Source organism: Podarcis vaucheri (genome assembly GCF_965113315.1).
Source record: "Podarcis vaucheri genome assembly, chromosome: 3".
Taxonomy (NCBI): domain Eukaryota; kingdom Metazoa; phylum Chordata; class Lepidosauria; order Squamata; family Lacertidae; genus Podarcis; species Podarcis vaucheri.
This window is the reverse complement of record NC_138761.1, coordinates 17,082,144-17,098,865: the sequence shown is the minus strand read 5'-3', so window position 1 is coordinate 17,098,865 and position 16,722 is coordinate 17,082,144. Positions and strand designations below refer to the sequence as shown.

Sequence of the window (16,722 nt, the reverse complement as noted above, 5' to 3'; positions counted from 1 at the left end):
CGGCTACGGATGTCAGCACAATTGCTGCTAATGAAACAGAAGGCACTTCAGAACCGTAGCCTTCCTTCCACCTTGGTTTCCTGTCCCTGTTCTGGTTTTCCAGGAACATTCCCTGACATCACGGCCGTTCAGCCAGTGGCAGGTTGGGTGGTCTCGCTTCTAGAAACAAAAGCGAGCACTCTAGCAACTCTGAGCATCAGTTGTCTGAGGTCACAGCATCTCAACCAATGTCTAGAGAGGGCTTTAAAACTGGCAGGAGTTGCCAGACATCTGTTTTTATATCCAAATACTATTTCTTTGCTTTAAAACATGCTGGTGCCATTTTTCCTCACTGATCTATTACTTTTGGCACGTGTACATGTCCTGTGATTTTTAATGTGACATTTTGCATCTCTGCACCCCTAAGTGTCCTAAAGGGGCGCCATTGCTGAGATCTCTGTGTTCATGAATCGGATGTAGATTCAAGCAACGGGAACCCTCAAATCCTGTTCCGACAGGGCACTGATGTGCAGGCAGCTTTAGCATGAGTAAGATGGTGATACAGATGAGAAAGACTTGTGGTTTTCTCTTGCGTAAGCTGTTCCAGATTGCTTAAATGCTTGGGCGCAGCGGGCACCCAAGCACTTGGGCACGGCAGCTAAAGGAATGTGCTGTTCAAACAGTTAGCCTCGTTTAGTGTGTGAGATTGGGCCTCCTAGCGTTTTACCTTTGTGCGCTGCGTTTGCATTTTGCTGCCAGCTGTTTTGAGTGAAACGGAAGTGTTGATTATAACACCACCTGCTTTAGGTGTTAAAACGTGCTGAGAGGTATTGATACTGCACCGCTTAGGTAAAATGGCTGGAAATAAATAAATGAATAAGAAAAGAAATACATTGTCAGCTAGGATTGTCATTTTTTAAAGGTTTTATAAATTTGTTTAATGGTGCATTCATACAACCAGTCCCCTCCCCACCCTTTGTGCTGGCTGCTGTATTTGCCATGTGATTGGATTAAAGCTGAATTAGATCTGAAGGGGTCCAACTTACTAAGACATCTGCAGCCAAAGCTTTATATCACAGGGCACATCCAAACCATACATTTAAAGTGCTGTGATACCACAGTCATGGCATCCTCCCAAAGGATTCTGGGAGCTATAGTTGTTGAGTGCGCTGAGAGTTGCTAAGAGACCCCTATTCCCCCTCACAGAGCTACAGGTCCCACAATGGCATAACAATCAGTCCTTCTTCACAGGGAACTATGGGAATTGTAGCTCTGTGACAAACTACAGTTCCCAGAATTCTTTGAGAGAAGCCATGACTGTCTAAAAAGGCATCATAGTCCTTCAAATGTGTAAACACGACCATAGTCTGTCCATTTAAGCCCAGTTTTCATCTTGCAAAAGGAAGGAACTTGACATGGCCTCTGTGGTGACTGTTTTGTATTGAGCTGGCAAAAAGACGCAGGTAATTTAGTTGGTGCTGAATCAATTTCACCGAGGACAGCTCTAATAAAAAGCCTGTATAAAATTCATATTTTAAATCTGCTTAATGAACGAACAAATAGATTGCACCATTTAATCTTTTCATTCTTCATTTGTGGGTGCTCTAGTGTTTAGTTTAGCTGTGGAATCGTCTGGCTTCTTTGTTTGACTACATCTTGTGTTTATTGCTTGACGTGAAATGTACAAAGCACTTTACAGAATTACATAAGCAAAATACAGTTCCCTACCCCAAAGGATCTTACAATCAAAATTTCTGTAGTAGAGGTAACACTAAGGGAGGTTGTGGGAAGAGAGATAAGAAGGGGCTGGGAGGATGCCCCCCCCCTCCACGAGCACGTTTTTTGGGCATGCATGGGGAGCTGCACAGGAGAGGAGAGGTAGTGGGGAGATTAATTGAGCAATCGAAAGTCCATTGCGCAAGCAGAATGGCAGCATTCTGTACAATCTCCAGAGAGCCTCCGCCTGTCAGTTTGTAGGCTGTACATAGTAAGATTGACCAGTGGCTTGACTTTATTATATGGCAGCTTCCTGTGCCCCTTTCCTGTCTGTTATGGGAAAATTAAAAGTACCCTACCACCATGTGTAAAAAAATGAACAAAAACTAGAATCAGGAAATCTGTGACTGAATCTCCATCTCATCTGGTTTGACCCAAAGCCGAAGTGGCTCTACTGGAGCACGCTAGCATGTTCAGCAGCAGTTTCAGGAAAAGCTGCTCAGGTGAATGCCTCCTAGCTTTGTGGGTGCATGGGAGCAGAATTGCAAATGTCTCAGTGAATACATTAGTGGTGGTTTTCTTAACTGCATTAGCTAACACCACCCACCTTCCCTAACTTCTCCTTCAAGGGCAATTATCTATAATTGTTTCCCCAGTAGCCTTTTGTGGGTAGAAACTGGTCTCTGAACATCTGGCCAGACATCTTTTCATGGTAGTTAGAAGATCTTTTGGGGCAATAAAACGCACAATTGGGAGGCGTTGTGAAAGTGAATTGGGGTGTTCGTTTGGGCGGGGTGGGTGGGGGAGAGAATGATGCTGTCAAGAAGATCAGATTCTGTCCCTGTGGAAGGTTTTATGTATAATAGAGAGACAGCAGGTCTGTCTTGTCAACCAATTTATGCATTCAGTGTTAACAGCTAGTGATATGCCTTTTCAAAGCCAGGGTTGCTCACAGCAGTTTAATTAGCCCTTGCTCTTTACCAGTTCAATGAGACGGCGAAGGTTTGCACTGGAAAACTTTCCAGAGAGAATACTAAACTGTGCAAGAGTGATTTCCCTGGTGTGCACTTGCAGAATGAGCTTTCCGAGTGCTAAAATGTTGTCACCTGACATCGCTTACATACTTTAGGACTTAGCAAATAAGCGGCAGGATCCTTCCTGAGTAGTGTCAACAGGCTCTGAGTGTAGTTGGTTTCAAATGCTTAATTGAAGCTTAATGATACTTTGGCGCAGCCCACAACTAGTGCTTTATAGTACTCAGTGACTCCGTTCAGGCATAGTACCACATCTTGGTTTGATGCTACAACAGGGTGGGGAACCTCAGGGGCTGAATGCAGCCCCCCAAACCTCAATATCTGGCTCATGGGGCTTTCCCAGGCATCACCCCAACTTCCCCTGCTTTACACTGTCTTTGAGTGCTTTATCCTGGCTGAAATAAGCTCTGATAGTGTCTCTTCACTTCCCAGGATGGAGAATAGAAAGGATGTGTGGGTGTTTGTGGGTGTAGAAACTGCCTACTGCACAAAAGCCAAATTTACATTCATTGCTCTTTAGCCTCAGTCCCACTGCCCCACAGCTCTCCATCTAGGCATGTGACAGGTATTATCAGTTCACGAACCCAATTAAAGGACAGTTTGGGTGTGGAACATGGCTGCTTAGGGGTGAGAGGGCATGGCCTGGGGTGAAGAGGGCTGCATCAAGGCCCTGGCCTGAGGTTCCTCAGCTCTGATGCAGACTTTAAAAGATCATCAGCAGCAATTTCAACTGGGCCTGGAAGCGACCGGGCCAGGCAGCCACTGCAGATGAGCTAGATCTGGAATATTTCACTGAGGCTTCTTCCGTGATCAGATGAGCTGCAGCATTCTGCGCTAGCTGCTTCTTGAAACATAGAATACATGTAGGTCGTGTTTCAGTCACTTGTGTGGGAGGTTACTAAAGCATGAGGGACTGAGTTCAACTCTTTATCTGAAAAGAGCATCACATTGGCTCACTAGCAATGCACTCCTAGGTTCTGCAGCCGCCTGAGAATCCAACAGAAGTTCAGCGTTTAGGAGCAACCCCTGGTTGCAAATCTCATCCTTAGTGGGGGATCTAACTCTGCTAGGATAGTTTTGGGCTGTCCCATCATTATCACTTCTTTACTGCCTGGATTAAGCTTCCATTTGTTATCCCTTATGCAGTCAGTAACTGCCTTCAGGCATATTTTTAAGGAATGCAGTGCTTCACCTGAAGTTGTGGGGGGACGGACGGAGTTGGGTGTCATTATTAGGGGCAGAGTCAGGGACGCAGGTGGCGCTGTGGGTTAAACCACAGAGCCTAGGACTTGCCGATCAGAAGGTCGGCAGTTCGAATCCCCGCAACGGGGTGAGCTCCCTTTGCTCAGTCCCAGTTCCTGCCAACCTAGCAGTTCGAAAGCACATCAAAGTGCAAGTAGATATGTAGGTACCACTCCGGCGGGAAGGTAAACGGCGTTTCCGTGCGCTGCTCTGGTTTGGCAGAAGCGGCTTAGTCATGCTGGCCACATGACCCGGAAGCTGTACGCCAGCTCCCTTGGCCAGTAAAACGAGATGAGCGCCGCAACCCCAGAGTTGGCCATGAGTGGACCTAATGGTCAGGGGTCCCTTTGCCTTTTTATTAGGGGCAGAACACTTTTTATGGCCCAGACATCCTCAGCGACTTAAGTGGTAGTTTGCTTCACTTTGAGTACTGGTGGTTGAGGATTTCAAGAGCCTTCATGGCTGAGGCAACGTTGCACTTAGTGTATATATGTCAGGAGAGGATGGGGAGATGGGGGAAGATACTGTTCCTGATGAGCACTGCAGTTGTGGTAGTGTGTGTTGAAGACTTGACTATCCTCTGCATGCAAAGTCAGGCTCCTGCGGATTGAACGGACTAGGCCAGTAGCGGGTCCAATATTCAAGAAGATTGTTTTTGCACAGGCTGTAGAGGGAAGTGAGGGGCACATGGGGATCGTCAACCTGGGAAGGAGAAGGAAAACCCTGATCCTAAACCTCTGCTGCCTTGCGGCTAGACTCGTTCCTGAGAAAGGCTTTGGGAGCAAACCCTGAGGAACAACCCGTACCTGCTAGCTAGTGGGACATCTTGGGGAGAAGAAAAGGTTAAAGAGTAAGCCCTGCACCAATCCAAAGTGGAGTCCCTACGATGGTTGGATGGCACCTTGTGCGCCTCCTTCCGGCAACTCCTGCAGCCAAGCTGGTCCAAACATATTGCTCTGCTTTCATTTGGACCACCCCAGCGAGGCCGAAGGGGGCAGGTCTTGTCGTCCGGGCAGCCCAGGACTTCCAGACGCACTAGCTAGACTTGTGCCACAGTGGTTTACGTGTCCTTTTTTAATGTAGTGAAATAGGTGTGGCTATTTAGACTGGCTGTTTTTTTAAAGTGAAAGTGGTAAGGGAGAGGTGTAGCATTTGCTTTGCACGCAGAAGGTCTCAGATTCAGAACCCAGCATCTCCAGATAGGACAGGGAACGTCCGCTGTCTGAAACCCTGGAGAGCAGCTGCCAGCCAGTATGAACAGTACTCGGCTAGATAGACCCTTGATAGGACTTCATATAATGCAGATTCCTGTGTGGACGCTGAGCCTGCAGGGAGAGGGACCACCCAGCCAGAGGGGACAGCAACACATTTCACTGAGGTGCAAGGATATTGCATAACTGAAACGGCTGCACCTGCAACCATGAAGCTAGGACCCCAATTGACCTCCCCCCCCGCCCCCACCTTGGGATATTCAAATGCAAAGAAAGAAAAGTGTTCTATGTTCTCACCTGCAAGTTGGCTTATCACATCACCAGCTAGAATTCTCATTGTATGCTAGGATGGTAGAAGTTGATAGAAGCGAGTGGCGGTGCCAGATTAATGTCTGGATTCCTTTTAGATTTCTGCAAAGCAGGAAGCTGCATTGAGCCTGTGCTTTTCCAACAGGGTATAAGGAGCCCATACAGATCCTGAGTGATGTCATAGCCCAGCTGGATGCTATTGTCAGTTTTGCTCATGCGTCAAATGCAGCGCCAACCCCATACGTACGCCCAACAATTCTGGAAAAGGGGACAGGGAAGATTGTGCTGAAAGCCTCAAGACACCCCTGCATTGAAGTTCAAGATGACGTTTCCTTCATCCCGAACGATGTGACCTTTGAGAAGGGCAAGCAGATGTTCCATATCATTACCGGTAAAAACTTCGTTTATATGCCATGCCTGTTTCCCCTCTTGCCTCCATCTTCTGTGCTGTATGCGTGCGTGTTATTTATGAGGATGCTTTTAAAATAAACCTGTATCCCGGCCTCAAAACAGAGAAGAAATGAGCCTATAATAATTTCTGCAGACGAGCGTTCTGCATTTAGGTGGGTGTTTTGATTTGAAATGGGGAAGCAATCTTCAGGCAAGCCTTAATGTTTCAGCTTTCAAGTTTGAAGCCTGACAACCAGTGCAAAACTGACCCAACAGGCAAATCAGTGGAAGTGATTTTCATAAAATGCAGATGGAACAGCCATGGTTGCATTGGTGGTGGTGTTGCTCACTGACACGGTAGAACAGCTTATGAATATGATAATTAATCAAAAGTTAATAAAGAAGGACATTGAAGAATAGCTGTATTTAATCAGAATTAATGTTGTTTTGTTGGTTTTAGGTTTCATTTTGCTTCAATAGATATTGTTTTTATATCATGTACAGTGTAAACCACATAAAGTTTTTTGAAATACTAAGTGGTTTAAAATAAAAAAAACAGCACAGTATGTTAAACTGAAGTTGCATATTAGGTTGTCAAGAAGACCTTTACTCCTCCTGCTTGAAATGCCGCTTAATTTCCTGCTGCTACTTGCTCCGCAGGACCAAACATGGGAGGGAAATCCACCTACATCCGCCAGACAGGGATGATTGTTCTCATGGCCCAGATTGGCTGTTTTGTGCCATGTGACTCTGCAGAGATAAGCATTGTGGATTGCATCCTGGCCCGGGTAGGAGCTGGGGACAGCCAGTTGAAAGGCGTGTCTACATTCATGGCGGAAATGTTGGAGACGTCCGCCATCCTTAGGTAAGACCTTCGTTTGCAAACCTTGCTCGCCAGAAGCCCCAAGTGTTTCTACAAGCTTAGTGACCCCACTCCCCAAGGTGCTTGTGATCTGTTTTGTGCACAGGACAGATACTCTCTGAAACTGGCCACAGCCACTGTAGAATAGTATATTTTTGAGAATCTCAGAAGTCTCCAAACATAGGAAGAAAACAACGGGATCATTTTGCTTCTAAGTTGATTGCCGTTTTAGTTCAGTATTGTTGGGAACAAATGGGACCTACAGCAAAATGTTTCAGTATCCTGTGTTCCTGTTCAGTCCCATAGTCAGATATCAGTACCCTTCTCCAGGACACTCCATTCCACACGTAGGTTCTTCACCCTCCTTCCCATGAAATTCAGACATTTACATTCTTTGGCTACTTAGCATCCTCAGTCCCTGAAGTACTTTTGGAGTGTTTGGGCTACACAGGAGTTCTAAACTTTGGAAATAGAGGGAATGTTATCTGGAGGAGGCTCTTAAAAGAGAGGAATGTTGAGAAAGTAGCATTTGTGTATCCTTGATTGTTCAGGGGCCAGTGGTGTAGTTTTCCTGTTTAGTTTTGAAGCTGTACCACTTTTGACAACTTTATTGCCTCTGGTTTTAGGATTGCAACAGAAAACTCATTGGTAATCATTGACGAGCTTGGGAGAGGAACATCTACCTATGATGGGTTTGGATTGGCCTGGGCAATCTCGGAATATATTGCCAGCAAAATTGGAGCGTTTTGTATGTTTGCCACTCATTTTCACGAACTGACCGCACTTGCTGACGAGATCCCCACCGTGAATAACTTGCACGTCACAGCGCTAACCACAGAGGACACGCTGACAATGCTGTATCGTGTGAAAAATGGTGAGGCTCGCTTCAGATCCCTGGAACAAATCCACCTTGTTTACTGTAGAGCAGACTTCACCAGCCTGATGTCCTCCAGATGTTTGGGACTACGACTCCCATCATCCCTGCCCGTTGGCCAGGCTGGCTGGAGCTGATGGAAGCTGGAAGGCACCACATGGGGGAAGGTTGGCATTGTGAGAAACCTATGGCCTTCCAGACATTGTTGGAATCCAAATCACTTAGCCAGTGGTCAGGGATTATGGGAATTGGAGTTCAGCAACACCTGGTGAGCCATAGATTCCCTGGTCCTAGTTTAGTGTATTGTGAACACTGGACTCAAGTGCTCCCCCACCCCTCCACCTGGCCAGGAAGAGGATTTGGGAAGCTTTCACTTTTAGTTAGCAGCCTGTCATATCACCTGGAGGGCAAACTGTGGTTAACCCACACTAGCTCATTGGTTTCAAACAAGCCTGCTTTAAACTACTTCGAGAAACTGGCTTGTTGAAGCAGCCATGGTTAATGTTAGCCACCGTTCCTGTTTTGAATGACACAGGAAGCCACCATTAACTTAAATGGAAGTTTCCAAGCTACTCCTCTTTTGGGGGTGTCCCAACATTGCTTGGCTCTGGGCTGGATATGTACATATTTCGGTACCCTTTTCCATTCCTGTCCTCTGAATCCTTTCCAATTTATGGCCCCCGCAAATTACTTTTAATGGTTGACACACGATGCTTTTGCAACCCCAAATGGACATTTTCCTTTTGTACTCTTGTCCCATTTTGATAACTTACTGCTTCTTAGCAATGTTCACTTTTATGGTGTTTGAAACCCCCTGACCCAGGCTGAGTTTCAGATTTCCCCAGCTCAAGCAGGATTATGTTTAATTGCTAGAAACTGGGGCGGAGTTTGACCCGGACATCACTTTTCAGGCAGTCAGTCCCCCCTCTTTCTGAAATAGGCAGCATGGAATCAGATGCACAGGTTCTGCTTTCACCTTTTGAGGACTGACCCCAGTGATGCTTCTTCCAGGGCCTTGTGACCAGAGCTTTGGCATCCACGTGGCAGAGCTAGCTGCTTTTCCCAAGCATGTGATAGAGAATGCCAAGACAAAGGCCTTGGAGTTGGGGGAGTTCCAGACTGTTGGAAATCCACAGGCCGAGGAGGAAGAGCCACCAGCCAGGAACTTCTACAAAGAGAAGCAGGTTTGCTAACTGTCATACGCTTGTTGAAATCATTTCTTTCCCCCTTTTCTATAATGTATCTACAAGATTTAGATACGGATTTGTCAACAAGAGCCTCTTAAGTGATACCACTGCCCCTGGAATGGTGCCCACAAAAAAACATTATAGGGTGCCTAGTATACTCTGCCTGCCTTCCTGTCTCTTGAATCCAGGTGATGGGGTGAGCTCCTGTTGCTCTGTCTCAGCTTCTGCCAACCTAGCAACTGGAAAGCACACCAGTGCAAGTAGATAAATAGGTACCACTGCGGCAGGAAGGTAAACGGTTTTTTGTGTGTGCACTCTAGCTTCCGTCACGGTGTTCCATTGCGCCAGAAGCGGTTTAGTCATGCTGGCCACATGACTCAGAAAGCTGTCTGTGGACAAATGCCAGCTCCCTTGGCCTGAAAAATGAGATGAGTGCCACACCCCACAGTTGCCTTTGACTGGACTTAACCATCCAGGGGTCCCTGTCTCTCTATGTCATTTATCAGAAGACTGATACCCACTTTGAGCTCCCTGAGCCATCTCCTCCAAAACCAGGAAATTTAGCTTACTGCATCACTGAGAGTTTTGCATTGTGCGGCCTCTTTGCTTTAAGATGATGTCTTTGTGGGTGAGCAACAGCTGCTGCATTAACAACTGCTCAGATGATACTTTCTGTGTTTTTGAAGCACTGGCTTGCAAAAGCTCACTCGCCAATGTGTGTTTAATGCTTAATCCTTTTCAGTCTGCAAATTTCTTCCCTGATTTCTTCAGTTAGACTGATGCTGTCCAGACACATTTGCTGAATGGTATAGAACTGTAAAGAACGCTTTGTGAACTGATTTTGAGAAGTAGCCATGTCAGTTTGCTGCAGCAAGGAAACTCTAGTTGCACCTTAAGATAATGAACCGGATTATTGTAGCCTGGGGTTTTATGGACTAAAGCTCATCTCATCAGTTACACACAGTATTAGGAATTAAAGGCTATCAGGACTTGTATAAATCACTTGGGTGCAGCAGCCAAAGCAAATAGATTCTGTGATAACAATCAGTATTCTCACACACACACACACACACACACACACACACACACACACTTTAACTAGGAGTCTGAATCTAGATCTTCTGTGTATCACATCTGCTTAATTTGCCATTTTCTGCCATTTTAAGTCATTGATCCACAAACCCTGGGTTGTTGAAATTGCTATTTTCAGTGCCAGATGAATGCATTTGTAGGGGCTTAGAAATGGTGCAGCAGAAGCCTCTGAGGCTCCCCACCCATGCTGCAGAGGAATCCAGGAGGACGCAAATCAGAGGCTGAACATCATTTTCTTTTCCTTTCTAGGAAGGTGAAAAAATAATCAAGGATTTCCTTTCTAATGTGAAAGCATTGCCACTGGCGGACATGTCTGAGGAGGACATCAGAACCAAACTGAAGCAGCTGAAAGATGAAGTTGGGGCAAAAAACAACAGCTATGTGAACGAAATCCTTTCCCAAACAAAGCTAATTGCGTGACATGAGAAAATCTAAACAAGGAGCCGTTTGAACTCAGGTTGGAAGTGCACAGTTGCACTCAGCCAAAGGCCATTGCCAAAGGAGGTGATGCCACGTCCTGTTTCTCACAATGGCAGGTGCCATGTTAAATACTGGAGACCAGAACAAAATGTTATTTCCCAGCTAGGACTAACTTGCATGTTACTTATTGAGTGGTTTTCTCCTATGATGGGTTGTGGATATGTTGAAAATTTTCTATGGTATTCTAATTTTGAAATGGTTGCCCATAAATAAATGCAATGCATCATGGTTTAAACTGTTACTCCTTGTTTTATTTCCGCTGCATATAGAAATATTTAAATAAGCAACAGCAGGAAAACAGAATTGGACATGGTGCTCACTATTGCTAGAAATGTTCTCCCATGCCTTATTACATCTGTGTTGAGACTCTGTTAGTTCAGCAGTTTACAATGGGGGTGGGGAGGCCTTTTTAGCTTGAGGGCTGCATTTCCTCCTGGGAAACCTTCCAGGGGCCAGAGGAAAAAATAGGTAGAGCAACAGCTGTAGTAGGCAAGAGGTGTAACCACAGTTCAAGAACGCTCTCCAGCCACAAGCAGAAGGACTCAAGGGAGCAGTGAGGGGCCTGGCCTGGGGTGGAAGATAACTAGAGAAGGTTTTGAGGGCCAGATACAGTGGCCTGGAGGACTGCTTTTGGCCCCCTGGCCTGAGATTTCCCCACTTACCCCTTATTTACAATATTGACTGAGTGAGAACTACAGGTGGGTAAAGGAAGGGGGGAATTTACAGTGCAGTCAATACTGCAAATCAAGTAAAAGTAGCTTTCTAAGAAGGAAGAATCGGGCCTGGAAGGTGGAGCTGTTTTGAGCACCAGAATGGAATGGAGCTCACAGTTCTTTTGCCTAAATATACACTCCTGGTTGTCACTGGGAGTTTTCTTCGTCATTCCAGCTGAATAATTTCGGGAAAGGGCAACACTTCACTGGTAGAGCATACAGGAGCTTCCAGGTTCGATCCCTGGCATCTCCCAAGGATGGAGAGACCTCCATCTGAATCCTGGAGAACTGCTGCCAGTCCGGGTAGATGGACCAATTGGTCAGACACGGTATAAGATGGCTTTGTAGGACCCCAACTATACCCTATACCCCAAGTACATTAGTACTGTCCTCAACCTACGATATCGTTGGGAGACTGAAAGTTCTGGTGGCATCAAAATGTGCACACACACTACACTAGACATCTTACTTTGTGTGGGGAAATATAACATCAAAGGTGGCTTTTGTAGCCCGATCCTGTGCATATCAACATCAGAATAAATCTCACTAATTTCCATGAAACTTACTCATGAGTTGGATTGCAGCCTTAGTTTGGATGGATTCCAAGGGTAAAATCCCTTCTTCTGCAGAGCGAGAGCCCAACTCTTCCACAGGCTCCGAGGTAAGAAATCATCCATCATACAGGCTGTACCTTGCTGTTTTCTTCAAGCAGAGAGAAGGAAAAGCTACTTGTTCTAATTTCTGCCCCCCCCGACTTTCTGGAGTACATTTGCACTGAATGCAAGCCATCAAAGCCTCGCAGCTGAAATTGTGCTGCTGTTGAGTGTCCAAGTGTCACTTGACTGTCAGCCCTGTGTGCCGATGAGATTTTCTTCCTCTGGTGTGCTTATTTACACTGGTAATTCATCCAAAGAAGGTACTGAGGACTGAAGGCACCGGCAATATTAGCAGTTCATTCAGTGGCTTTTCAGTTACGGAGTAAAATAGCATTTGGTTGCAGTGAAAGACCCTTTTCCTCTCTTTTTACAAAACATGGCCCACGGTGGTATATTTCAGAGATGCTGTCATCTTTGAAAAGGATGGTTTCTGCTTCTATTCAGCGTAGAAAATTGGGATATTATATGGTAGAGTTGTGAGCATTAGGCAGGCAAATGCACTTGCAGTATTTCATTTTCGGGGGGGGGGGGAATTGCAGAATGCCCATTTTTTACTTGGTGTTTGAAAGCACCACCCTGGGTCCGCATTTCTCTGTTTTTTCATTGGTGAGACTGGGCCACTGCCTGAAATAAGAAAGTTTGCATTTAATAATAATAAATGTGCTGGAAGTCAGCCACTCGGCACATATAAGAGCTGTAGACTCGTAATCTGGTGAACCGGGTTTGCTTCCCCGCTCCTCCACATGCAGCTGCTGGGTGACCTTGGGCCAGTCACACTTCTGTGAAGTCTCTCAGCCCCACTCACCTCACAGAGTGTTTGTTGTGGGGGAGGAAGGGAAAGGAGAATGTTAGCCGCTTTGAGACTCCTTAGGGTAGTGATAAAGCGGGATATCAAATCCAAACTCCTCCTCCTCCTCTTCTTTATTGCACCACCAGGGCGGCGTCCTGGTGATGCAGCAATAAAACTGCTAGCGCCTTTGCAAAGCTAAGCGTGAGCCAGCACGGTTTCAAATTGGGGGACCACGTGTTGAGCTTCCTACTTTGCAGGGGGTTGATGACCCTCAGCGTCCCTTCCAACTCTACAAGTCTATGTTTCTATCTGCCTCACATATGACTTAAGGTGTGGGACAGATGGGCGTGGTTTGGGAGAAGTTGCCTCGGGCTCATGGGGACACATGTTAGGCCAACTCTGGCTTGCAAACTGGAGGTTCCCCGTCCCTAGCCAACAACATGATTAGCCACTTGGTGCTTCAAAGCATAATGGCACTGGGAATGGCCTAAAAGTTAATGATACCATTACGCTGCAATAAGCATCTCAACAGAACACTGCCTGGTTGTCCTGTATAGCCTCCTTGAGCATGTGATAGATGAATACGTAATTCTGCCTCGCATGTGCTAATCTAGATAATTGCCATCATAACAAGATTTTGTTTCTGAAGATCTACAGTAAATAACTTGCTCTTACATTTCTCTTAGCCTCCCCCACAACAACCAGCCTTAAAAAAAGCAAAAAGCTGCATTGCTAAACGTCCGAATTCTAAATATATTCTCTCATCTGTTTATTTCAGCTTGGCATTTATCTTCACTGGAGGGGGGGGGGATGGTGAGATGCGCTTGGAGTGCATTCTGACAAGTCATCACTGTGATGAAAATAAATGACATTTAAAGCAAGAAATAAAAATAAAATCTTCGGTTTTTGCCCATGCACATCCAAAAGTTGCTTATTAAAGAGAATATCCTTTCCAGCAAGGTGGCACAAATGTTTCTAACATTAGGATTTAACATTTTCTGTGTTGATTAACAGAATAGTTGTTCTCCCACATTGTTTCCTGATTCTTCTTTCTAGCAACGGGGAGGGGTTGTCACACACCGTAATAAGCCGGATATTGTTTTGTACAAGGTGTCAGATATATTCATGGCAAATGCTCATATAATGAATGTTACTCAATTCAGGTTTACTGAGTTAAATAGTCCTGTTGAAATTAATGGACCTAACTTAATCACGTTTTCTAATTTCAGTGGTTCTACTCTGAGTAAAACTTAGTTAATAATCCTATTTTTACTGTACTAGTTCCCATTTAGAAATGCACTAGATATCTATGTGCAGATAGATATATTTTCTATTATGAGAGGAGAATCTGTGACCCTGCAGATGTTGTCTTAATTTGCAGCACCCCCCAGCAGCATGAGCAATGGAGTTGTAGTCCAGAAATATCTGGAGGGAAGCGTGTGGGTGTACACACACACACACACACACACAGAGAGAGAGAGAGCGCGCGGGGGCTTCTCCAAATGCAGTGTAATGCAGAAGATCCAAAAAGGATCCTATGGTAAGATTTTACGCGAAGAAATGATTACTCGCAATCACATTATTGGCCCTTGCATAGTTTCTTCTTCACTATAAATCTTTGGCCATCAGTTGTGGCTGAGTTAGATTGTATTCCGTAAACAAGGTCTTAACAGTGAGTCCGTAAGTGACTGTGGAGGCCAATTCTGGATCCACACGTCCTTCCACAGTGGGGACATGGGTTTCCGGGTGGGAGTTGATCACAGTGAGAGTTTGCCATGCTTGCCTTCCTCTTAGTACGTTTCTTCCTTTTGTCCTGAGTTCAAGCGTCTTCAAAGCCTTTGGTAGAGGCTGTTCTCCAATTGGAGTGCTCACAGGCCAATGTTCCCCAGTTGTCAGTGTTTATACTACCTTTTTTTTAGATTTGCCTTGAGAGGGTCTTTAAACCTCTTTTGTTTACCACTGGCATTACGCTTCCCATTTTTAAGTTCGGAATAGAGTAGTTGCTTTGGAAGACGATAATCAAGCATCTGCACAACATGACCAGTCCAACGAAGTTGATGTTGAAGACTGTCCTTTGACACTGGTGATCTTTGCTTCTTCCAGTACACTGGCATTAGTTCCTATGGTAATCCTATGGTAAGGATCCTATGGAAAGATTTTACTCAAAGAAATGATTGCTCACAATCACATTATTGGCCCTTGCATAGTTTATTCTTCTTCACTATAACAGTGTGTGTGTGTGTGTGTGTAAGTGTAATCTGGATTAGTGCCACGTTCATGGGTAAAGTGAACCATGGTCTCACACCAGAGCACTTTGCCCATGACAAGTGTTTGATAAAGAAAAAGCAAACATTCAAGGGACCACCATGTGATTTATCATCATGGTCTTGTTTGGTCCTGAATGGGTAGATTCACCCAAGTTAGGTCTGGCTACTGAGTGGGGTATATTGTGTTAGTTTCTGTTCTTATCACTGTGCAGAGGCTTGACAACCATATGTCAGGAGTGCTCTGATGGTGTTTCCTGCTTGGCAGGGGGTTGGACTCGATGGCCCTTGTGGTCTCTTCCAACTCTATGATTCTATGATTCTATGCAGCTGCTTGGAGTCACACGACTCTGTTTACATTCCAGAGACCTTCCAGTCTCACGGGAAAGGAGACAGGATGTGACATTAGTGGTTTCCTGATTCCTTTGTTCAGTTGCTCTTCTTTCATAGAGAGAGGATGTTTTTCCTGTCTGCGTAGCTTAGAAATAAACTCTTTACAATGTAGCCCAAACCTCTTGTCTCTTTCCTGTGCTGGAAACTCTGCTGAATGGAACGTGCCTTGGAGCCTCATCAAAGGCTCAGGTCGTTATTCGTCGAGAGGCGATTCCGAAGACTTGGGGGAAGAAAATGACCTTTATCAGCTTGGCCGAGCGGAGATCCCGACATATGTTCCTTCCCCATTCACTTCAATGGAAGGCATAAGTTCATATGCTCATCCCTACTCCCTCCACTTAGATCAAGGGGAAGATGTTGCATGTAGGGACACTCTCTGAGCATGGGTGGCCCCCTTGTCATTCGACCTATAAGAAGAGTCTGTGGGATCAGGCCAATGGCCCATCTAGTCCAGATTCCTGTTCTCACAGAGGCCAACTAGTGCCATTTTTATCAGAGCGGGAGAAAATAATGCATTCCCTTCATGCCACGTATAATTTTATAAACTTATGTCACCTCTTACTTTTTCTCTATACTAAATAGCCCTATATTGATGTCCAAGTAAATACTCCTTTGCGTTAAAGAATCTACATTGGCTCCCAGTAAGTTTCCGAGCACAATTCAAAGTGTTTGTGCTGGCCTTTAAAGCCCTAAACAGCCTCCATCCTGTATACCTGAAGGAGCGTCTCCACCTCCATCGTCCAGCCCAGACACCGAGGTCCAGCTCCTGCTGGTGGTTCCCTCACTGCAAGAAGTCGTGTCTGCCCTGTGGAACACCCTCCCATCAGATGTCAAGGAAATAAACAACTATCTGAGGTTGAGAAGACATCTGAAGGCAACCCTGTTCAGGGAAGTTTTTAATGCTTGATGTTTTATTGTGTTTTTAATATTCTGTTGGGAGCTGCCCAGAGTGGCTGGGGCAAGCCAGTCAGATGGGCAGCATATAATTAATGACGTTGTTGTTGTTGTTGTTGTTGTTGTTGTTGTTGTTGTTGTTGTTGTACTCTGAGTACTTGGAAGGGAAGCATTTCATGGCCCACTTTTGTTCTGTGGTTATCAAAAAGCTGCTATTATTCTGGTTAGTAGCGTTCAGCTGGCCGACTGAATAATCCACTGTGGATCTTTGCTTATAATTGGCCATCACAGGATTACAGTGGTGCCTCGCAAGACGAATGCCTCGCAAGACGGAAAACTCGCTAGACGAAAGAGTTTTCCGTTTTGGAGGTGCTTCGCAAACCAAATTTCCTATGGGCTTGCTTCGCAAGATGACAATGTCTTGCGAGTTCCAGCTGGGTTTTTCCCCTCCCCCCTTTTTCTAAGCCGCTAAGCCGCTTATCAGCTGATCCGATCAGCAGATAAGCCGCTAAAAGCCGCTAATAGTGCTAATCCGCTAATCCTTCAATGGGCTTGTTTCGCAAGACAAAAAAACCGCTAGACGAAGAGAATCGCAGAACGGATTCTTTTCGTCTCGCGAGGCACCACTGTATAACA

The 16,722-nt window shown here is 45.5% G+C and overlaps 1 protein-coding gene across 1 annotated transcript in view; it reads left to right on the top strand.

The window, feature by feature from the left end:
• The window catches only part of MSH2 (mutS homolog 2), a 53,180-nt gene extending 42,569 nt beyond the window's left edge, over positions 1-10,611 (top strand). Inside the window, exons 12-16 of the mRNA XM_082217422.1 lie at positions 5,637-5,882; positions 6,542-6,746; positions 7,370-7,617; positions 8,629-8,801; positions 10,146-10,611. Coding sequence (XP_082073548.1) covers positions 5,637-5,882; positions 6,542-6,746; positions 7,370-7,617; positions 8,629-8,801; positions 10,146-10,316 — 1,043 coding nt within the window. The 3' untranslated portion in view covers positions 10,317-10,611. The remainder of the gene's footprint in view (positions 1-5,636; positions 5,883-6,541; positions 6,747-7,369; positions 7,618-8,628; positions 8,802-10,145) is intronic.
• Positions 10,612-16,722: the final 6,111 nt, after the last annotated feature.